This window comes from Mizuhopecten yessoensis, unplaced genomic scaffold (assembly GCF_002113885.1).
Source record: "Mizuhopecten yessoensis strain PY_sf001 unplaced genomic scaffold, ASM211388v2 scaffold5229, whole genome shotgun sequence".
NCBI classification, from domain to species: Eukaryota; Metazoa; Mollusca; class Bivalvia; order Pectinida; family Pectinidae; genus Mizuhopecten; species Mizuhopecten yessoensis.
The window spans coordinates 2,664,420-2,686,332 of NW_018405944.1; the positions used below are offsets into that span (position 1 = coordinate 2,664,420).

The 21,913-nt window shown below is 37.5% G+C and overlaps 1 protein-coding gene across 1 annotated transcript in view; it reads left to right on the plus strand.

Annotated features, from left to right (window-relative positions):
- LOC110450475 (glycogen phosphorylase, muscle form-like) overlaps positions 1-17,068 on the plus strand; it is a 36,392-nt gene extending 19,324 nt beyond the window's left edge. Inside the window, exons 4-16 of the mRNA XM_021498028.1 lie at positions 698-829; positions 1,804-1,915; positions 3,133-3,215; positions 3,661-3,804; positions 4,086-4,325; positions 6,420-6,583; positions 6,939-7,053; positions 7,414-7,515; positions 7,773-7,979; positions 9,042-9,391; positions 9,939-10,073; positions 10,689-10,755; positions 13,439-17,068. Of these exons, the coding sequence (XP_021353703.1) occupies positions 698-829; positions 1,804-1,915; positions 3,133-3,215; positions 3,661-3,804; positions 4,086-4,325; positions 6,420-6,583; positions 6,939-7,053; positions 7,414-7,515; positions 7,773-7,979; positions 9,042-9,391; positions 9,939-10,073; positions 10,689-10,755; positions 13,439-13,630 (2,043 nt within the window). The 3' untranslated portion in view covers positions 13,631-17,068. The remainder of the gene's footprint in view (positions 1-697; positions 830-1,803; positions 1,916-3,132; positions 3,216-3,660; positions 3,805-4,085; positions 4,326-6,419; positions 6,584-6,938; positions 7,054-7,413; positions 7,516-7,772; positions 7,980-9,041; positions 9,392-9,938; positions 10,074-10,688; positions 10,756-13,438) is intronic.
- The last annotated feature ends 4,845 nt before the right edge of the window (positions 17,069-21,913 follow it).

The following is a 21,913-nucleotide window of genomic DNA, read 5'->3' on the forward strand; positions in this document are numbered from 1 at the left end:
CGTCCTTGCCCTTTGATGATGAAGATTTCATATTACGTTCTTACTTGTTTATTGATCCTAGATAAAATGTGATGTCAGTTTGTTGTGTGGCTTGTAGTCAGTGTTTGTGACAAGATATGACAGTAAGGTGGCATCTTACTGTCGGCCATTATTGATCTGGCCACCACTAATATGGTTGTCCTATTATACATCCTGTGTTCAGGGGAGAGGTTGGCCTTTTTTAGACAGAATTTTCCAAAGTAAGCCGTTCATCTCAAAAAAGGCAATTATCAAGGCTCTACTTTCTGTGATATAATGTATAGTGACTAGGGACATAGACTATCTTGTATGTTGTCTTATTTTCCACTTCATTTACAAATTGTATTTTTTTTCAGATTAAATGGAGATTTACTGCAAAATACGAACAGGATGCTTGAAAATTAACTCCTTTGCATAAAAAGGATGTGGAATAGCATCAATGCTAACCCTTTTGAAATATGCTATCCTGAATTTTCACCAATTGGAAATATTCGTTAACTAATATTTGAAATTTATCTTTAAGTCAAAGTTTTTGTTCTGATCTTGTGTCTTGCTTTGACCTTCAGTTTACAAGTTGTCTCCCTTGATGGATTTTTCATCTATAATTTAGATAAGACTCATACAGAGTTCTGGTTGGGTTGTTCTTTGTGTCTTTAAAGACTTTTGTCTGTCTTTGTAGGTAGAAGAACCCGATGAGTGGCTGCGTTACGGAAATCCGTGGGAAAAGTCCCGCCCGGAGTATGTCCTGCCGATCAACTTCTACGGGCGAGTGGTGGAGAGCAATGGTGCCAAACAGTGGGTGGACACAACGGTTAGTATACCACTGCATACAGGGCTAGATTATACTGCAAATATTTATACACTAGTACCTTCTCCTGTTGGAACAATGGATGTATAATGTTTCTCCAGGATGTATAGTACCTATACCACCAGGGATCAAGAAAGATTCATACTTGCCAACTTTTTAAAACTTCCTTAGGAGAGATTGCGCATGCTCAAAACTAAAAGCATAAATAAAATGTATGTACCGGTATGTACACCCTAAAGAAAAATAACACTTTTAAATGGCATATTTTGAGCTGTTCCTTCAGATGAAATCATCAGATGTTAGAAAATAGGAATAGGTTAGCAAATTCACTGGTTGAAAATGCTCAGTTTTAGGATCCAAAATAGCGAGTTTGGTTTGGTTTTATTTTGTTGAACGTCCTATTTAGGGTCATTTAAGGATGTCCAAAATAGGGAGAGTTGGCAAGCATGCACATCATCTCGTAGCAATGCTCTACCAGCATTGATGCTGAAGAGGGTATAAATGTATTTAGTAAAGTTGACGACAATTTCATAAAATTTCAACAAAAAATGAATACTGCAGAACAAAGTCCAAAGGCCGTTCAAAGTTTTAAGATTTTCTTTTAAACTTGTTTTTCTCAATCTCTTGAAAAACTGTTGATCAAGAAGATAGTGTTGTTGTCAATGACATCCTTCAGTTGTAACGTCGTAGTGTAATATCTAGCTAGAGGTATAGCGCATGTTTTGTCAAAACAATACTACTGCCCTGACAAAGAATGCTAAACCATTGTCAACATAGCTTAGTTACCGTACTTAATGGTACCTGGATTCGATCATGTCCCAATACCCCCAGCGTTAGTAAGTAGTTTGATTTCTGGTAAATTGTGTGTTGACATAGAACTGACCATGTAGAAAACTGTCTATTCCAGTCAATAAGAATGTATTGTTCCGTTTGTTCCTGCCTTTTTTTCGTGAACTGTGATGTTGTGTAATTTGTAGGTGGTGTTTGGGATGCCGTTTGACAGTCCCATTCCAGGCTACGGTAACAACACAGTCAACACCATGCGACTGTGGGCGGCCAAGGCTCCCAACAGCTTCAACCTCAAGTTCTGTAAGTTTTCCTACCTCTATCATAGCGACCTGTAAAACATACATACCGCGGTATGTAAGAAATGATCCATAGGAACAGATTGTTTGACCATATGTAAGGACTGATCTGATGTAGTTAGGGACAAATTGTAAGACCATATGTAGAGACTGCTTATCAATTTTCATTGTTTTTCTCGTTACATGTCATCAAGCATAAGAAATTGTAGACTGGGGAATTTTCACTGCAGTTTAATTTTCGCCTTTTTCGCCATCGTAATGACGGCGAATTCACCATTACAACAAACATCTGTGAACAACATAAAAAAACATAGTAATTAAAGGGCGAATTCAATGTTGGGCTTAAATTGATTTTACTGTCAAAGGGCGAAAATTCAACTGGGTGGGAGAAAATATTCCCAGCATACAGCAGTCGGTGATACAAGCCCCATGGAACTCTTGATTAAGGTGTAGTTATACATTTTTTACCTGTGCAAAGACCTTTTTTTGGATGGAATATAAATGTTTAAGGGGGCTCCATCACAGATATAAATATATACAGAGTTTTGGAGGATTTTACTTGTGACCGTCATCACTTCATGAGTTCATCATTTTTCCTCGTCCTTATCTATGTTCTAGCAATTTTTTTGACACCAAAATGCAAACCATACCATGTTTTGTTAATACAACTGCTTCGCTTATCAATGTTTTTAATTACAACAGTAGGGCTGTCACAATATATTGGAAAAACTGGTACAGGTATATAGCAATACACAGGTATATCGTATCGTATCGCAATACACAAATTAAATACTGATGTATTGCAATGTATTTCAAAAGCTTATTTTATGCCGTATGCTAGGTGGGTTTTTGTTAACCTTACAAAATACTACATATTCTAACTGATATGCAAATAACAATCCTCAGGCTACACTAGTGGGGGGAGTCAGTTTAAATTTCATAATTGATGGTTTGTGTAGAGAAAAGTTTAGATATTTCTGATCAATATGATATATGATTTGGTCTGATATCAATCTGACAAAGAATTCTATTTAAATCGAACAACTTTTTCCTATGACATTATATCGGAATAATTGTATTCCAGTACATTCCCTGTGTATTGCAATATATGGTGATATACTCCAGGCATATTGTGACACCCCGGTTATTCAGTGTAACCTGTATTATTGTAGATATCTGATAGTAACATATCATTAAGATTTATTGTATTTCATTTATCAGTCAACAACGGTTCCTACATTAATGCTGTGTGTGACAGAAATGAGGCTGAGAACATATCCCGGGTACTATACCCCAACGACAATGTAAGTACAACGACAATGTAATTATGTACAATGAGGGCGTTATTTTGTATCCATTTTATGCTTGAGGATTTTAATCCGAGTCTTTCAGATGTTTGAGGTGATATTCTATGGCCCCTTTCACATATCCGGTTCGACCGTTTTGTCCGTTTTTACATGTAACGTTTTCGGGTATAAATCCTGGCAAACCTGCAAATGTTTAAGCAGGCATGGCAAGGCTTTGTCAAGGCTGACCTGAAACCAACATTAGATTACTAGGTCTGACCTTATCTCTTAAACGAACAACTCTGGTCTGACCAGTTCAACTGTTTGGATCGTGATAAACAAATGCTGCCTAGGTCTTTCAGATGTGTCGGGGTGATATTCTGTTTCTTTCAGATGTTTAAGGGTGATTATTTTAGGTGTAAAAGGATGATGTAGTACCAGTATGCCTTTCTTTATCATTCAGATGTTTGAGGGTAAAGAGCTGCGTCTGAAACAAGAATACTTCTTGGTGGCTGCCACTCTCCAGGACATCATCAGGAGGTTCAAGTCGTCCAAGTTCGGCAGCAGAGATCCAGTCCGCACTTCCTTCGAATCATTCCCAGACAAGGTAAGCACTTCCTTCTTAATCAGAATATTCAAATACAGGGGAGATAGAAAGGTGTTTTATCCTTGGAGATGAACAAGATGGTATTGCTGAGGCAACATTTGGGAAAGAAATTAAGTAAAGAAACAATAAAAAATTCTATTAGTTGACTAAAGTAGAGTTGTTTACAAACCTCATTAATTAAACTGTTTATAAATTATAAAAATATATTTAAAAGAATTTTTAAAACAGACATTTTACTGTGAATATATGTGACTAGCTACAATTAAAATGTATTTTTACAGGTGGCTATTCAGCTGAATGACACTCACCCTGCGCTAGCCATCCCCGAGCTGTTGAGGATCTTGGTGGACATTGAACATGTACCCTGGGAAAAGGCGTGGCCAATCTGTGTAAATACCTGTGCTTACACCAATCACACCGTGCTTCCTGAGGCCCTGGAGCGCTGGCCTGTCTCTCTCATGGGGAACCTCCTCCCCCGACACTTGGAGATTATCTACCTCATCAACCACAACTTCATGCAGGTCAGCCACCTATGCTTATCTCCCTATATGTAAGCTTACCGCATCAACCACAACTTAATGCAGATAAGTTATCTCTGATTACCTCCCTTTATACAAGCTTACCGCATCAACCACAACTTAATGCAGATAAGTTATCTCTGATTACCTCCCTTTATACAAGCTTACCTCATCAACCACAACTTAATGCAGATAAGTTATCTCTGATTACCTCCCTTTATACAAGCTTACCTCATCAACCACAACTTAATGCAGATAAGTTATCTCTGATTACCTCCCTTTATACAAGCTTACCTCATCAACCACAACTTAATGCAGATAAGTTATCTCTGATTACCTCCCTTTATACAAGCTTACCTCATCAACCACAACTTAATGCAGATAAGTTATCTCTGATTACCTCCCTTTATACAAGCTTACCTCATCAACCACAACTTAATGCAGATAAGTTATCTCTGATTACCTCCCTTTATACAAGCTTACCTCATCAACCACAACTTAATGCAGATAAGTTATCTCTGATTACCTCCCTTTATACAAGCTTACCTCATCAACCACAACTTAATGCAGATAAGTTATCTCTGATTACCTCCCTTTATACAAGCTTACCTCATCAACCACAACTTAATGCAGATAAGTTATCTCTGATTACCTCCCTTTATACAAGCTTACCTCATCAACCACAACTTAATGCAGATAAGTTATCTCTGATAACCTCCCTTTATACAAGCTTACCTCATCAACCACTACTTAATGCAGATAAGTTATCTCTGATAACCTCCCTTTATACAAGCTTACCTCATCAACCACTACTTAATGCAGATAAGTTATCTCTGATAACCTCCCTTTATACAAGCTTACCGCATCAACCACAACTTAGTGCAGATAAGTTATCTCTGATAGCCTCCCTTTATACAAGCTTACCTCATCAACCACAACTTAATGCAGATAAGTTATCTCTGATTACCTCCCTTTATACAAGCTTACTTCATCAACCACTACTTAATGCAGATAAGTTATCTCTGATTACCTCCCTTTATACAAGCTTACTTCATCAACCACTACTTAATGCAGATAAGTTATCTCTGATTACCTCCCTTTATACAAGCTTACCTCATCAACCACTGCTTAATGCAGATAAGTTATCTCTGATAACCTCCGTTTATACAAGCTTACCTCAGCAACCACAACTTAATGCAGATAAGTTATCTCTGATTACCTCCCTTTATACAAGCTTACCTCATCAACCGCTACTTAATGCAGATAAGTTATCTCTGATAACCTCCCTTTATATAAGCTTACCACATCAACCACTACTTAATGCAGATAAGTTATCTCCGATAACCTCCCTTTATACAAGCTTACCTCATCAACCACCACTTAATGCAGATAAGTTATCTCTGATAACCTCCCTTTATCCAAGCTTGCCGCATCAACCACAACTTAGTGCAGATAAGTTATCTCTGATAGCCTCCCTTTATACAAGCTTACCTCATCAACCACTACCTAATGCAGATAAGTTATCTCTGATAACCTCCGTTTATACAAGCTTACCTCAGCAACCACAACTTAATGCAGATAAGTTATCTCTGATAACTTCCCTTTATACAAGCTTACCTCATCAACCACAACTTAATGCATATAAGTTATCTCTGATAACCTCCCTTTATAGAAGCTTACCTCATCAACCACAACTCAATGCAGATAAGTTATCTCTGATAACCTCCCTTAATACAAGCTTACCTCATCAACCACAACTTCATACATAACCCTACCTAATGAACACATTCACACCAAAAAGTTTCATTTGAACCTTACCAAATCATAGACTGGGCAAGTCCAGTTTAAATATGTAGGGGTGAATGAGTTAACCAAAACTTCATGCAGATAAGCAATTTCTAATTATTTTTACACAACTACACTACATTATCATCCACCGCATCAATATATCGGTATGACCACAATGTCATCAACCATTACACTTACATTTGCCAAACACATTTTTACTTGGTAGATTCACTACTAAAATGTATGAAGTAAAACTAAACAATGATTGTGCCTATAAAAACATTTAAAGGAAATACTTTGGTATTGTAGGAGGTAGCCCAACGTTTCCCGGGTGATGCAGACAGAATGAGGAGGATGTCCCTTGTGGAGGAGTTCGGAGAGAAGAAAATCAACATGGCTCACCTGGCCATAGTCGGCTCACACGCCATCAACGGTGTGGCGGCCATTCATTCAAACATCATCAAAAATGACACGTAAGTTGACAAATGTCACGTTGTTTCCCAGAGGTCAAGTTCAATTATTACTTGAAGACATCTTCAGGTTGAAATTGATATGAAGTTAAAAAAAAAATGAACATAATATGAATTTCTTTTTAGATATTTAAAAAGCCTGTTAAAAGTTGGACATAAAATCAATAATGTGTGGAGGTGGATTGAATATTCAGTAAAGTGTAGTTTTCTGTATATGTCGTTCGGCAAGGATTGTCTTCTTCCAAATAATGGAAGTTACTTCATACAAACATGCTGTGACCCCCTGGAAAATTAGGATTTTCATTGAGATACATGGTAAGCTGTAATGTCTGTTAAAATATTCATTATATCTTTCCAGGTTCAAGGACTTCTACGATATGTTCCCCGAGCGTTTCCAGAACAAGACGAACGGCATCACTCCTCGTCGCTGGCTTCTCCTGTGTAATCCTGGCCTGTCTGATGTCATTGCGGAGGTCAGTACACTCCCAGAGATAAGCCAACTTGGTGTTTCGTATCATATGACGATCATACAATGTTTTGTTCTGTATACAAATGTTCCAGGGCTGTTAATAACATAAAACGAGAATATTCACCTCCTCTTTATATTAAGATTTTTCTACTCCAGGTGAGAGAATTAAGATATGTATAGCAGTACTGGTAAGTATACACTGTTAACATTCAACATTGAAACGCATAATATTATGGCTGACAAAATTAGAGGTAAAAAGAATTTGTTAGGTAGCATATACCCTTAACCCTAATTCAATGCCCCGATCACTTGACCCGGACAGACCTGATTTCTTGTAACTAGAAAGTATTTTATTCAATTTCAGAAAATCGGAGAGACCTGGGCTACTGACCTGTACGAGCTTGCCCAGCTTAAACAGTTTGTAGATGAGGATTCCTACCTCAACAAGATTATGAAAGTGAAACAGGTGAGTCAATCAAACTTATAAAACCCAGTGGTAGGAGGTTTGTTTTCTTGGTTCTGTTCTTTTGAATGACGTACAATTCCTCTGAATAATTAAAAAGTATCGGTATTCAAATAAAAAGTATTAAATAAGATGAATGTAATTGATATTTTCCTAAGTAATATTGACAGTTGTTGCTTGGTGTTTACCTGCTCAACTTATTCACCCATAAAAGCCTCTCAGACTTATAAAACATTACAGCACATGCTCTGATCTTGCAGGAGAACAAGATGAAGCTGGCCGAGTACATCCTGAAGGAGTACAATGTGACCGTGAACCCTGCGTCCATCTTTGACATCCAAGTGAAGCGTATCCATGAGTATAAGCGGCAGCTGATGAACTGTTTACATATGATCTTGTTGTACAACCGACTCAAGCGGGATCCCAACATGGCTTTCGTACCTAGAACAATCATGATCGGGGGCAAGGTGATACATTAGGGGCATGTTGGTTTATGTGGTCTATTTGTAAATGTAACATTTTCGAGTAAAAATCCTGGCAGACCTAAAAATGAACTGGCAAGGTTTTGCCAAGGCTCGCCTGAAAGTTGCATCAGATTAAAAGGTCCAACCTTATTTCATAAATGAACAAATTGGGTCCAACCTGTACACCCGTTTGGATTGCAATAGACGAAAGTGGCCTAAGTCTCAACCCCACATGGCCTTTGTAACTAGAACAATCGTGGTCAGGGGCAAGATAATACATGTAGTCTCAACCCCTTATGGCCTTCGTAGCTAGGACAATCATGGTCAGGCAAGGTAATACATTAGTCTCAACCCCTTATGGCCTCGTAGCTAGGACAATCATGGTCTGGGGCAAGGTAATACATTAGTCTCAACCCCACATGGCCTTTGTAACTAGGAAAATCATGGTCATGGGCAAGGCAATACATGTAGTCTCAACCCCTTATGGCCTTCGTAGATAGGACAACCATGGTCTGGGGCAAGGCAATACATGTAGTCTCAACCCCTTTTGGCCTTCGTAGCTAGGACAATCATGGTCAGGCAAGGTAATACATTAGTCTCAACCCCTTATGGCCTTCGTAGCTAAGACAATCATGGTCTGGGGCAAGGCAATACATTAGTCTCAACCCCTTATGGCCTTCGTAGCTAGGGCAATCATGCAAAATGAACCTTTTCATGTTTAAAATATATCCAGTGATTTAGGAAAGGTTACCATTTTGATATGTGGATACATCTTGAGGATTACTAATCAAATGTAGGTCACAGTGATCTATATTTTCCACTTCACTGGCTTCGATAGATTTTGCATTTTGCTCCAATTCCGTAGTTAGACTTTGCATTTAATTTTCATCACATTAGAAGTGGGGGCATCCATATATTTTACAAAGATTTTCTAGTTCTATACAAAACTGCCCCAGAAATTCGGCAGCTTTACCAGCTAGCCACTTTTAGCCAGGAACAAAAATGGCTGGACTATTCACGTTCCACTGTATATGACTAAATTTTTCACAAAATGTATTTTGCTAGGCTGCACCCGGGTACCACACTGCCAAACTGATCATCAAGCTGATCACCTCTGTGGCCAAGGTGGTAAACAACGACCCGATCATTGGGGACCGACTCAAGATCATATATCTGGAGAACTACCGTGTGTCCCTGGCCGAGAAGATCATCCCCGCAGCAGACCTGAGCGAGCAGATCTCCACCGCTGGTACAGAAGCCTCTGGCACAGGAAACATGAAGTTCATGTTGAACGGAGCACTGACCATCGGCACGCTGGACGGAGCCAACGTGGAGATGACGGAGGAGATGGGTGCGGAAAACATCTTCATCTTTGGCATGGAGGTCGATGAAGTGGAACAAACCAAGAAAGAAGGGTACACATGGCTATTGATATGAATGATGAAGTCTCCTTTGACCAGACAATTTAATAATACAGGAAGTTGTGTAGTTTTGAACTAATGGAGTACAAACAGATTGTATTTGACTTAATATGGCATGTTTAGCTTAGTGTATACGATAAATTAACCTTGGAAAAAGACAAAAATGTATCCTATCTAGAAACGTTTAAAGGTCAGATACTTTGGAAACAAATGCTGTGTTTAGGTTAATCTGTCTTGTATAATAATTTGAAAGAAACAAAAATTAATTTATTCATAGGAATGTTTCATTAAATCTTACAGTATGTTCAATTAAGTGATATTTTAATAATATATATCACTTCTTTAAAGCTCTGTGTAATTTGACAAAAATCACCCAAAACGCACATTTTAGGCAATGAAATACAGATTGATAACACAAGCATACACATAAATGTTATACACATATATTATAAAAAGTAAATACCAGTGATGACGAGAATCAGCCCCTACAGATTTTTACACAGAGTCCTAACTCCGCCTTTATTTGTCCTTTTGATATTAGGTACAACTCCAGACAATATTACGAAAGTAACCCCGACCTTAAACAGATCATCGATCAGGTGTCAAGTGGTTACTTCTCGCCTGGAGAGCCACACCTCTTCCAGGAGCTGGTGGACATCCTCCTCAACCATGACAGGTACTGGTAACACAGAGGAACCCTTATAACAACACACGCAGTGTTTTCCTGCCTAGATATGTGATAAATGGGATTTGTACATATTTCCCGAATACAGCGAAAAAAAAATCTCTTATGAAAATAGAATAATTTTACTGGTTCTTTTTTTTTAACCCTTTCACTACTGTAGACCACGAATGGACACATCCATATCAATGCATGGTAGAGGCTACTTCAGCTACATAGGGGTGAAAGGGTTAAACTGTTCCTACTTTGAGAGTTGAGCTTTGATTCAGATCCATAAGATACTGAAGTAGGCATAGAAATATACATATTCTACCTACCTTAAAACATGTAATGTACACTGGCTTAAGTTTTCACGATTTTTGCCGAAAAAATAAAAAATTAGTGGATTATAATTTGGCGATCTAGACATGTGCAGAAACTGAACGTTTCCAGTGTTTAAGCGGAGAGACTTGACACTCGGCATATGAAGTGTCAGATATCCAAATGAATAGGCTTTGTGACATCATATTGAACAACAACTTTCATCAAATAAAATTCTTTTTGTTTTACTTTGATATATGTTATAGCTGTTGATGGTTGACGTAACTCCTGGCCTTTTTGTGTTTACAGATTCCTGTTATTGAAGGACTTTGAATCCTACGTCAAATGCCAGGACAAAGTTAGCGAAACATACCTGGTGAGCATCGTCAACCAACATCTAAAATTAAACAGTGTTTTTCTTAAACCAACTGATAAAAATCCCTGTGCTTAATATATTCAATTGAACTTTAAAATTTTGAAATTTTTGTTATCGTTTATATTCTGGAAAATGAAATAGTCATTCAATATCTGTCTTAACCAGTAAACATCATCAATATCAAATCATGCAACAAATTAGAACATATATATATTTATAGGCTTTATTAAACAATAAATTCAGTGACAGTTATAAAATGAATTTCTTTTCTCTACCTACAAAGGTATAGAGACCCATACTTCAAATCCTGGGTCAGAGTTAGGCAAATAGACCCATATTTCAAATCCTGGGTCAGAGTTAGGCAAATAGACTCATACTTCAAATCATTGGTCAGAGTTAGGCAAATAGACCCATACTTCAAATCCTGGGTCAGAGTAAGGCAAATACAGGTTTCTTTAATGTCGGCTTTATGCCGGTAGTTAAGTTTTCTGTCAATGATCTGAAATAGTCACGTAATATTAAACAGGTTTAAGTCATTATATGAAGTTGGGGGAGGGGGATATACTGGAATCACCCTGTCTTGATGTCTGTTGTCCACAGTAACTTGTCTGTAAAACTCCATCTTAGCTAACTGGCAGATTTCATTGAAACTTCACTTGTATGATCAGTATGTTATGTAGTTCTGCATCAGCCTTTTAATTTCAGATTTCAACACTTTTTAAGGGCGTTACATCGCTTTATGCAAATTAACTTGTCCGGAACCCCAATGTCAAGGTCACCAAACCAATAGCATCTGGGGGGTATTAGTTATCCTCCGGATGACAGTTTTAGTTAAGACTGTGGAAAACAGATTGGAGTGAGTTATATAATTTAATTTAAGTTATATGTCATGTGTAATAATGTCTAATGTGACGGCACAAGGAACAGTGAGGACATGACAATTGATAGAATACATACTACTGAACACCATAAGAAAGCAATATAGACATATGTTAATCCAATCTCAGGTATAGATGTTAATCCAATCTCAGGTATAGATGTTAATCCAATCTTCAGGTATAGATGTTAATCCAATCTCAGGTTTAGATGTTAATCCAATCTTCAGGTATAGATGTTAATCCAATCTCAGGTATAGATGTTAATCCAATCTCAGGTTTAGATGTTAATCCAATCTCAGGTATAGATGTTAATCCAATCTCAGGTTTAGATGTTAATCCAATCTCAGGTATAGATGTTAATCCAATCTCAGGTTTAGATGTTAATCCAATCTCAGGTATAGATGTTAATCCAATCTCAGGTATAGATGTTAATCCAATCTCAGGTATAGATGTTAATCCAATCTCAGGTATAGATGTTAATCCAATCTCAGGTATAGATGTTAATCCAATCTCAGGTATAGATGTTAATCCAATCTCAGGTATAGATGTTAATCCAATCTCAGGTATAGATGTTAATCCAATCTCAGGTATAGATGTTAATCCAATCTCAGGTATAGATGTTAATCCAATCTCAGGTATAGATGTTAATCCAATCTCAGGTATAGATGTTAATCCAATCTCAGGTATAGATGTTAATCCAATCTCAGGTATAGATGTTAATCCAATCTCAGGTATAGATGTTAATCCAATCTCAGGTATAGATGTTAATCCAATCTCAGGTATAGATGTTAATCCAATCTCAGGTATAGATGTTAATCCAATCTCAGGTATAGATGTTAATCCAATCTCAGGTATAGATGTTAATCCAATCTCAGGTATAGATGTTAATCCAATCTCAGGTATAGATGTTAATCCAATCTCAGGTATAGATGTTAATCCAATCTCAGGTATAGATGTTAATCCAATCTCAGGTATAGATGTTAATCCAATCTCAGGTATAGATGTTAATCCAATCTCAGGTATAGATGTTAATCCAATCTCAGGTATAGATGTTAATCCAATCTCAGGTATAGATGTTAATCCAATCTCAGGTATAGATGTTAATCCAATCTCAGGTATAGATGTTAATCCAATCTCAGGTATAGATGTTAATCCAATCTCAGGTATAGATGTTAATCCAATCTCAGGTATAGATGTTAATCCAATCTCAGGTATAGATGTTAATCCAATCTCAGGTATAGATGTTAATCCAATCTCAGGTATAGATGTTAATCCAATCTCAGGTTTAGATGTTAATCCAATCTCAGGTTTAGATGTTAATCAAATCTCAGGTTTAGATGTTAATCCAATTTCAGGTATAAATGTTAATCCAATATCAGGTATAGATGTTAATCCAATCTCAGGTATAGATGTTAATCCAATCTCAGGAATAGATGTTAATCCAATCTCAGGTATAGAAGAACAACATACAATTAAAGAAATAACATTCAAAAAATTACATAAGTATCAAACAGTTAAATAACAATAAATCAGGATCATTATTTTGTAGTTTAAACTTAAACTACAGTCCTCCAAATGGCCCAAACCATATATATGTAACTGGGGCTGGAATCTGAATCTGTGCTTTATGGTGTGAGGGCAGAATTCATCTTCTTTCGTAAATCAATTATGGGTTATTTTAAGACAATGACAAAACTGGAGAGGCGTTTCATAGGGATGGACCATCAATAGAATAGATACAGTAACAGGTGTCTGTCCAGTTAATTGACCAATAGATGTTAATGTTTCTGTATCTTTGTTTTCAGGATCAAACCAAATGGTCAAAGATGTGTTTGCTCAACATAGCTTCGTCCGGCAAGTTTTCTAGCGACCGCACAATATCGGAATATGCCAAGGACATCTGGGGGGTGACACCCAACGAACTGAAGCTACCGGCCCCCCATCAATCCCTTGATGAGATGATGGCTCAGGCCAACGCGGCGGCCAAAAAGGCATGAGCAGATCTAGTGGCTCGGTCAACTCCCACTTTCACTCAGTGAGAGGGGCCACAATGGTTCATGCTTAAACTGTGAGAGAGGCCGCGACGATTCATGCTTAAACTATAACTGTGAGAGAAAGATTGCTACAATGATACTGACTTTGTAATTATGAAGAAAGACCGCCAAGATCTCACCTACAATGTCACCGTCAGTGATAGGTTGCCATGGTTATTTTACGCTGTTACTGAGTGAAACAAGTTGTCACGGTTATATTTACATCGTAACTGTGTGTGAATTAAAGGTCACCACTGGGTCATACAGTTAATGGCATTGCAAAGATGGTGCGGAATTGACGGTCGGTCATTTTGCATGTAACAGTATCACCAGTGCTGCTATGCCTGTTATTATAAGTGCATGGCAGTGTTTCCTTTAGATTATAGACTACAATCTGTATTGTTCTTTCTTTCTTTTTTACATTTTGTGACGCAGGGGATAAAAGTGAATTCCATATGTTGAATTGTTTTAATGCTTGAATACTGTAAGTTTTTGTCTGGCAATAGATCTGAAAGTGAATTAAATGTCGTGCTGAGTTTGGTGCAAATCTTTGTTTCTTGGTGCAACTGATAGAAACAAGCAGAGCTGTGTTTATCTGTTAAACAAATTATTATTATGATAGTATTTATTTCAGCTAAATTTCTTGTTTTGATTTGTAATAATTTTAAGCGGGTCAGGTCGTAAAAAATTCTTCATCACGCTTTTCTTGTGAATGATGTTTGATGACAACTCCAAAGAACGATATTTTTATCAAATATATTTTTCATGATGAGCTTTATAATGTAGTGTCCATATCGCAAATGTTTTCCTCACTTTTTCTTTTCTGAAATGATATTTAACCTATACAGTATTCTTAAGGATCCCTGTCCCACTGCAATGTGTTTTGTTGTATGAACAGTTACCTCCCCTTAATTTCGTTCTGGCGGTAACGTTAACTGTAGCACAGTTAGGCAGGACACTTTTGTTGAGGTAGCTCAAGTCGCTTAGAGATACAGTGAAATAGTCTGAAGTCCAGAGTTCGAATCCCAGTGTAGCCCAAATGAATTTTTACACACAGAACACTGTTTGATGATTATGTTAATTTTTTTTATCGTTATTGTTTTTTAATACAGTCCCGCATGGTTTGGTTTTCTTTTCAACAATGATTTATCAAAGCAATGGTCTTGCCAGAAAAAAACCTTTTTAACGGATCCTTAAAAAACCAATGAATCCATATTTTTTTATTACTAGAAATTATGTACATTTAATAGTGCTAATAACCCAATGGTATTAGAAAAAACTTTACCAACATTAGAAAGAAGATGCTGACATTTATCGGCTAGGTGAATCGGTGGACATTGTAATTCAAACTGAGACAGAAGTTGTCCACCTTCTCAACTCGTGTTTCCCTGTAGTATATCAAATCAATAATTGAAATATATTAACCAATCATGTTGAATCAGAAATTTAATATATGAGGTATGTGTTGCAATATTGTGTTGTACTGAAAATATTACAAAGAATATGTTTACATTTTGAAGTGATATGTGTAGAGATTACAAATATTTTTCAGTTTCGGAACCAAATTCACTAAACTGAACATAGTGGCATTGTCATAAAGTAAATGTTACTGACTAGATTACACCATAGTTTCTAATAAGTCTAGGTACCTGGGTACAGAAAAAAACAGTTCAGATTTTTCCCAGATTTATATAACGTAAACTTGACTTGCACATAAATTATCTGGACAGCATGTGTTCCAGATTGTATTGAGCATTCCAGATTTTAACACAGGAGGTCTTGAGAGCAGGTTTAACTGACTTTTAAATAGTTTGAATCGCCCTCAAATAACAATGAAGTTTATTGTATGTGGAAATGGTTCTGATCGTCTTTCTTTTTCGGAATCACAAGTCTTCTTCACATAAAGAATGTCTCAAATCTATAGTTAGGTGTCTGTTTCTTCAAACATTAATTGCAATAGTAAAAACAATTTTCATTAATCTATGTTCAGAAATCACCCTCTGACTTGGAAGATTTGATGAACTAAAAACATCTAGAACATTTGAGAGGAAATGTGAAATTAAACAATGTTTTAGGACATTTTTAGAGTTGAGAAGTTTTGTGAGATTGGGGCGATGTCATTGATACATGTCCTTTGAGGATCATCAGTGACGTTGCTAACATTATACTTAATGCTACAATGGCCACGATTTCCATACCCGCTACTAGTGGACAGTGACTCTACTGGTTACAATGTTATTTGATACAAATTTGTTTTCTCCGGTAGAATATTTTTATGAACAGTAAATATGTTTATTGTCGCTTTAAAATTTCTGTGTTTTTTTAAGTATCAAAACCTATATTGACAGGTAGTTCAAGATAAATAGTATGTGTTGTCTGCATTGTAAGTAAGTACGATCTAGGACATATCGTCAGCCTCTACACTACCTGCTAGAAGCTGTGTGATATCAATTTGTTGCTTCTCCATAGTCTAGGTTCCAGTGACCTGCAAAAGGTCATTGTACATAATATTTTCTAGAATTTTTCTACTGTTTTGAAAGGTTTTGCAATATTTACACTTGGGTATACATATATATACTGCATGTTTATTTTGTTTGTTTGTTTTGAAAACTCGCTGGTTTCCATTTGAGAAAAAGTTGTCCCAATATCTAAAAGTGACCACGTTCTTCTAGACTGTAATTTTACAGGTGTGTTACAGGCGCTGTGTACATTACGTCACAAGTATTTTTGGAGTTCTGCCGTCAATAGATATATTATAACTTAATGGCGTTGTATGTGAAATGTATAGTTTAAGTTGATGTCGGACATGTCAGATTTTATACCATGTTAATGTCAGTGGTGTATGTTTGAGACTGTTTCCGGGACAAACGTTACATTTAGTCTGTGTTCCTGCCCATCCTTGTCACCTACCTTAGCCAAACCTCTGGATGAGCAAATTCTGTCAAAACTCGATCTAGTTTACATTTCACTCAAAGATGATATTATGTGAATTTGTGTTAACTAAAATTTTATCAATTTATCTTTAATAATGCATGAATTTATTTCAGAATAATTTTAACAGTACATAATACAGAATACAGCCGATTAGTGGTGGCTGGATTGACAAGGCTCGACTTCAATGCAAACTGGTATGAACTTGTAATCAATGCCAAAACATATCTACTGTACAACCATTACTAGGAGATGTGCTGGTAAAGTAATATTAATTGTATACACTTGGTGTACCAATTATATATTAAAATGATTTGTAGGTTTATTTCTCTACAAAGTGTATCAAATTAAAACCTTCTATAAGTAAAACTGTTCCCTATATTTAGCCGAGGATTGTTCATGAAATAATGACATATTGATGGCAGATTGTAATATTAGTTTGTTGACAAATAAACCTGTTATTTACTTTAAGTAGTCGGTGTCAATTTATTATTGAAGTGAAGATGGTTGAGTAGTTGTGCATGTTTACTTTTGGGATTGATCGGATAAACAAAATGTCCGACAGGTGGCCAACTTGAATTTTCACAGTAAATGGTTGTTATCACTATTTCTCAGCAAATTCTGGAGGGAATTTTCTCAATTGGACATGTAGGTTCCCCTTGGTCTGTAGTTGTGCCTGTTTACTTTTAAAACTGATCGATGGAATACACAAAATGGCTGACAGGTGGCCATCTTGGATTTTGACTGAATGTTTGTTAGGGCTATTTCTCGAGTAGTTTTGGAGGTATCTTTCTCAAATTTGATATGAAGATTCCCCTTGGTCTGTTGTTGTGCATGTTTACTTTTGATACTAATCGAATATCAAAAATGGCCCACAGGTGGCCATCTTGGATTTTGACAGTTAATGTTTGTTTTCGCTATTTCCATGAAGTTTTGGAGATATCTTACTCAAATTTGATGTGTTGGTTCCCCTTGGTCTGTAGCTGTGCATGTTTACTTTGGAGAGTGATCATACAAACCACATGGACACAGGAAGTACTATGAGATCTTTCTGATATTGTAATGATCGGATCTATTTCTCTTACATTTAAAGAACTGTACCAGTAAATATGTGGTATTTAACTTTTTTTAATATTTAATGAATTAAATGAAAACGTGTTTCTTTTTCTAAAACATCTACAAAAATGGGGGGTCAGTGTGCTTCTTTTTTTGTCCCATTATCATTTGTGTTATTTTTTAGTTTTTTCGGGGTCAAAAATCAAAAGTGCTTCAGTTGCACTAAATAGGTAAAAAAAATATCAATAATGTATAATTTTCCAGTTTGTTGCATATTATTTTTATCATATTGAACATTATAAAGTTGTACAGCAAAAATGAACCTGCTACAATTAAAAATGGCGACACAATGACAATTTAAGTGAACAATCTAGTGCCAAAAAAGGTGAAAATTTGGCCTTTTTTGAAGCACAAGATTCACACAATAATACACATTTTCAAAATGGCCGCCGAATTGGTAATTTTTCAAAATTCTTGTAAAAAAAGTTCTACAAACAACAGGCATCTAGTTTTTTGACATATTTTTTAGATGCGTGTTTGCTAATAAACTTGATCATAAGTTGTTAAATATTACAAAAACCCATTACACCAGATCAAAACGAGACTTGAACGTGATTGAAACCTCAGAAGAGTACTTCCTTAAGCAAGGCCGGGGGCCGCGGTGCCGAGTAGTTTTAGGTGTCTGACATGTTTGATCACTAGCCCTCCAAGTCTGGGTCGAGGGATCAAGTGGGTCGGTCGACAGGTTTTGGCTGCATGTCGGTGGTTTTTGTCCGGGTACTCTGGTTTCCCTCCACCACCAAAACCTGGTATGTCCTCATAGTTAGATGACCAGAGCTGTTAATTGAACGTAAAAAACAAACCAAACCAATTGAGCAAAGCTATTTCTAGCACTACAGGACATGTCCTGGTCCTTCCTCTAAACACCAACGGAAAAATAAAAACCAGGTTGAAAAGCAAATTTAAGTATTTTCGTGAACCAATGCAAGTCGGCCATATCTTTTGAATAACAGGATATTTTATGTGAAACTTCGCGGTAGTTTATTAGAGAAATGGAAAACACGAAAGTCTTCACAAATAAAAAGAAAATGGGGAAATATATAGGTAGCGATGAACTGTTACTGGGGATGTTTGCAGATACACTATGTACATGGACACTTTCGTCCTGTACTTGTAAAATCCATATTGGCCCAGTGTTATCTTCATTAATCTTAAATGTAATACATGCTACTATGTTAGTATGCCTTGTTATGGAGGGCGAAGTCAAACTGCCAAAGCGAAAAACTCCCCGGTATACAGCAATATATATCTACTAAATATGCAATTAAGTTTTCATTTATGTACTCATGGATGCTACTTATTACTTTTATTATATCATGAACATAATTTATGATGTCACTTCTGTACCCTTTATGATATGGAGAAAGCAAGATGTCCTTCATATAGAATACGTAGCGGTGTATCCAGGCATCTCTATCCGTAAAACTGACCTAAAGCACCTCAAGGTACCTGTTTCTTTAATAGGCAATCTCTCCAAAACTGGCCTAGCATCACATTAGCAGTAAATTCCACCTCACAATCGTACGCTTCTTACAGAAAATCCTGGATCTCGCCACCTGGAATGTACTTGGTTGGTTAGTGTGTTTTACGTCTACACTTCGACGTAGGGGGTAAAGTTTCCGCTTACCAGGACATCGGAGATTCAAAAGTCCTGCCTATCCAGGTCATGCTCTGAGGTCGGACAGCTCGAGCTCCTTGATCAGATGCGGACAGGCTGCCACGGCGGCTGCGGTCTTGGGAACGACTTCCTTAGTGTAGTCCCCGCTGTCCTCCTATGAGTGAATGTACTTACTTTAAGAGGGCATTCTAAGTATACAAGGGCCATCGTGTAGCCCTACTCCAGTGTACTAATCATTATATCACATATAATCAGTACAACCAGGGCATCTTATATGACCATACCCTAAAACGGGCGCAAATGGAGAAGCAATTATAACGAAAATGAAAGGAGACTATAGCGACCGTCTCGTGACCAAACACTAAAACAGCAACGGCCAAAGGACATTTGGCACACCCCATACTCCAACAGTAAGCTCAGAACAATAGGAAACTGAAAATCAACTTGTAGTCGAACATCATAAGCCAAAGGAAAGAAGAAATTGAATATCGTCTTGTGCCTACCAACAACGTACCTGAGGAGGGTGACATTAACAGCCACATTGCGGACCCTCCCAAAACAACACGCACCAAAGGAGCGGGAACGATAATGACTATCACGTGGCCCTTTGAAGCAACAAAGGATTGGGCACAATGAAAACCATATTGTCGCTTCCACTTTAAAGCAACAAGTACCACAGAACTAGGGATTTGCACAATAACAACACAATATGTCCAAAAGGAAATTATTATCAAATATAAATCATGAATTAATGTCAACGGAAATATTTACAGGAAGACCATTGAATAAGTATACGGAGTGAAAACCCAGGTATTCCGGAAGGGTTAGCGATTTCTGCTTCTAGGTTAAACGCAAGTAATGTCCCGTCTTCAAAGCTAGAACTGCAGTAGTTGCATTGAAACAAAAAGGCACACTAAACGTCGACCTCAGTCACACTTTTGGCCTCATAAAAAGTAAAAATTTCAACTTGAATTAACTGACCAATATTGCTATCAACATCATATTGGTAAATTGGGACTTCATTTTCTTGATACACATATTTTCCAATGCGAAGTTGCCCTATCATAGCAACAAAATTGCGTTGCTATGCAGAAATAGCAAGTTTATGGTGTTTTTGGACAGTTGGCATGCAAAAATGAAAGCCTCCGCATGCGACAAACATAAAATCCTTTCTACAAATGAACACTGGTATAACAATGTTTAAGCATGTCAAATATTTATTTGTTTGTTGCATGCGGAGGCTTTCAAACATTGGAGAGTGTTTAGTTGATTTCCTTCAGAATAGTCAATTCCCAACCAAAAATTTCACAACAGACGATATTCACGCATTTTGTTATGAACATGCGGGTGTGTGTCCCTCTTTATAATGCCATATCCCCTTAATCAGTTGTCGAATGAATTTGAAATTTCATATTTGCGTACTTCATTTATTCTAGATTACGAATATGACAACTAATTCTAAATCCCAGATGAGCCGGAAATTACCATAAACGCCCTTGCTCCTTTGTCCATAGCCTTCTCTTGAAACCCATGTTGGAACTTTGTCTCTGGAATACAAAATCAACTTTGATATGTAAACACCAAAGGTCGGTAAGCGCGAATGTTAGTGTCAAGAAAGGTCGGTAAGCGGGGATGTTAGTGTCAAGAAAGGTCGGTAAGCGGGGATGTTAGTGTCAAGAAAGGTCGGTAAGCGGGGATGTTAGTGTCAAGAAAGGTCGGTAAGCGGGGATGTTAGTGTCAAGAAAGGTCGGTAAGCGGGGATGTTAGTGTCAAGAAAGGTCGGTAAGCGGGGATGTTAGTGTCAAGAAAGGTCGGTAAGCGGGGATGTTAGTGTCAAGAAAGGTCGGTAAGCGGGGATGTTAGTGTCAAGAAAGGTCGGTAAGCGGGGATGTTAGTGTCAAGAAAGGTCGGTAAGCGGGGATGTTAGTGTCAAGAAAGGTCGGTAAGCGGGGATGTTAGTGTCAAGAAAGGTCGGTAAGCGGGGATGTTAGTGTCAAGAAAGGTCGGTAAGCGGGGATGTTAGTGTCAAGAAAGGTCGGTAAGCGGGGATGTTAGTGTCAAGAAAGGTCGGTAAGCGGGGATGTTAGTGTCAAGAAAGGTCGGTAAGCGGGGATGTTAGTGTCAAGAAAGGTCGGTAAGCGGGGATGTTAGTGTCAAGAAAGGTCGGTAAGCGGGGATGTTAGTGTCAAGAAAGGTCGGTAAGCGGGGATGTTAGTGTCAAGAAAGGTCGGTAAGCGGGGATGTTAGTGTCAAGAAAGGTCGGTAAGCGGGGATGTTAGTGTCAAGAAAGGTCGGTAAGCGGGGATGTTAGTGTCAAGAAAGGTCGGTAAGCGGGGATGTTAGTGTCAAGAAAGGTCGGTAAGCGGGGATGTTAGTGTCAAGAAAGGTCGGTAAGCGGGGATGTTAGTGTCAAGAAAGGTCGGTAAGCGGGGATGTTAGTGTCAAGAAAGGTCGGTAAGCGGGGATGTTAGTGTCAAGAAAGGTCGGTAAGCGGGGATGTTAGTGTCAAGAAAGGTCGGTAAGCGGGGATGTTAGTGTCAAGAAAGGTCGGTAAGCGGGGATGTTAGTGTCAAGAAAGGTCG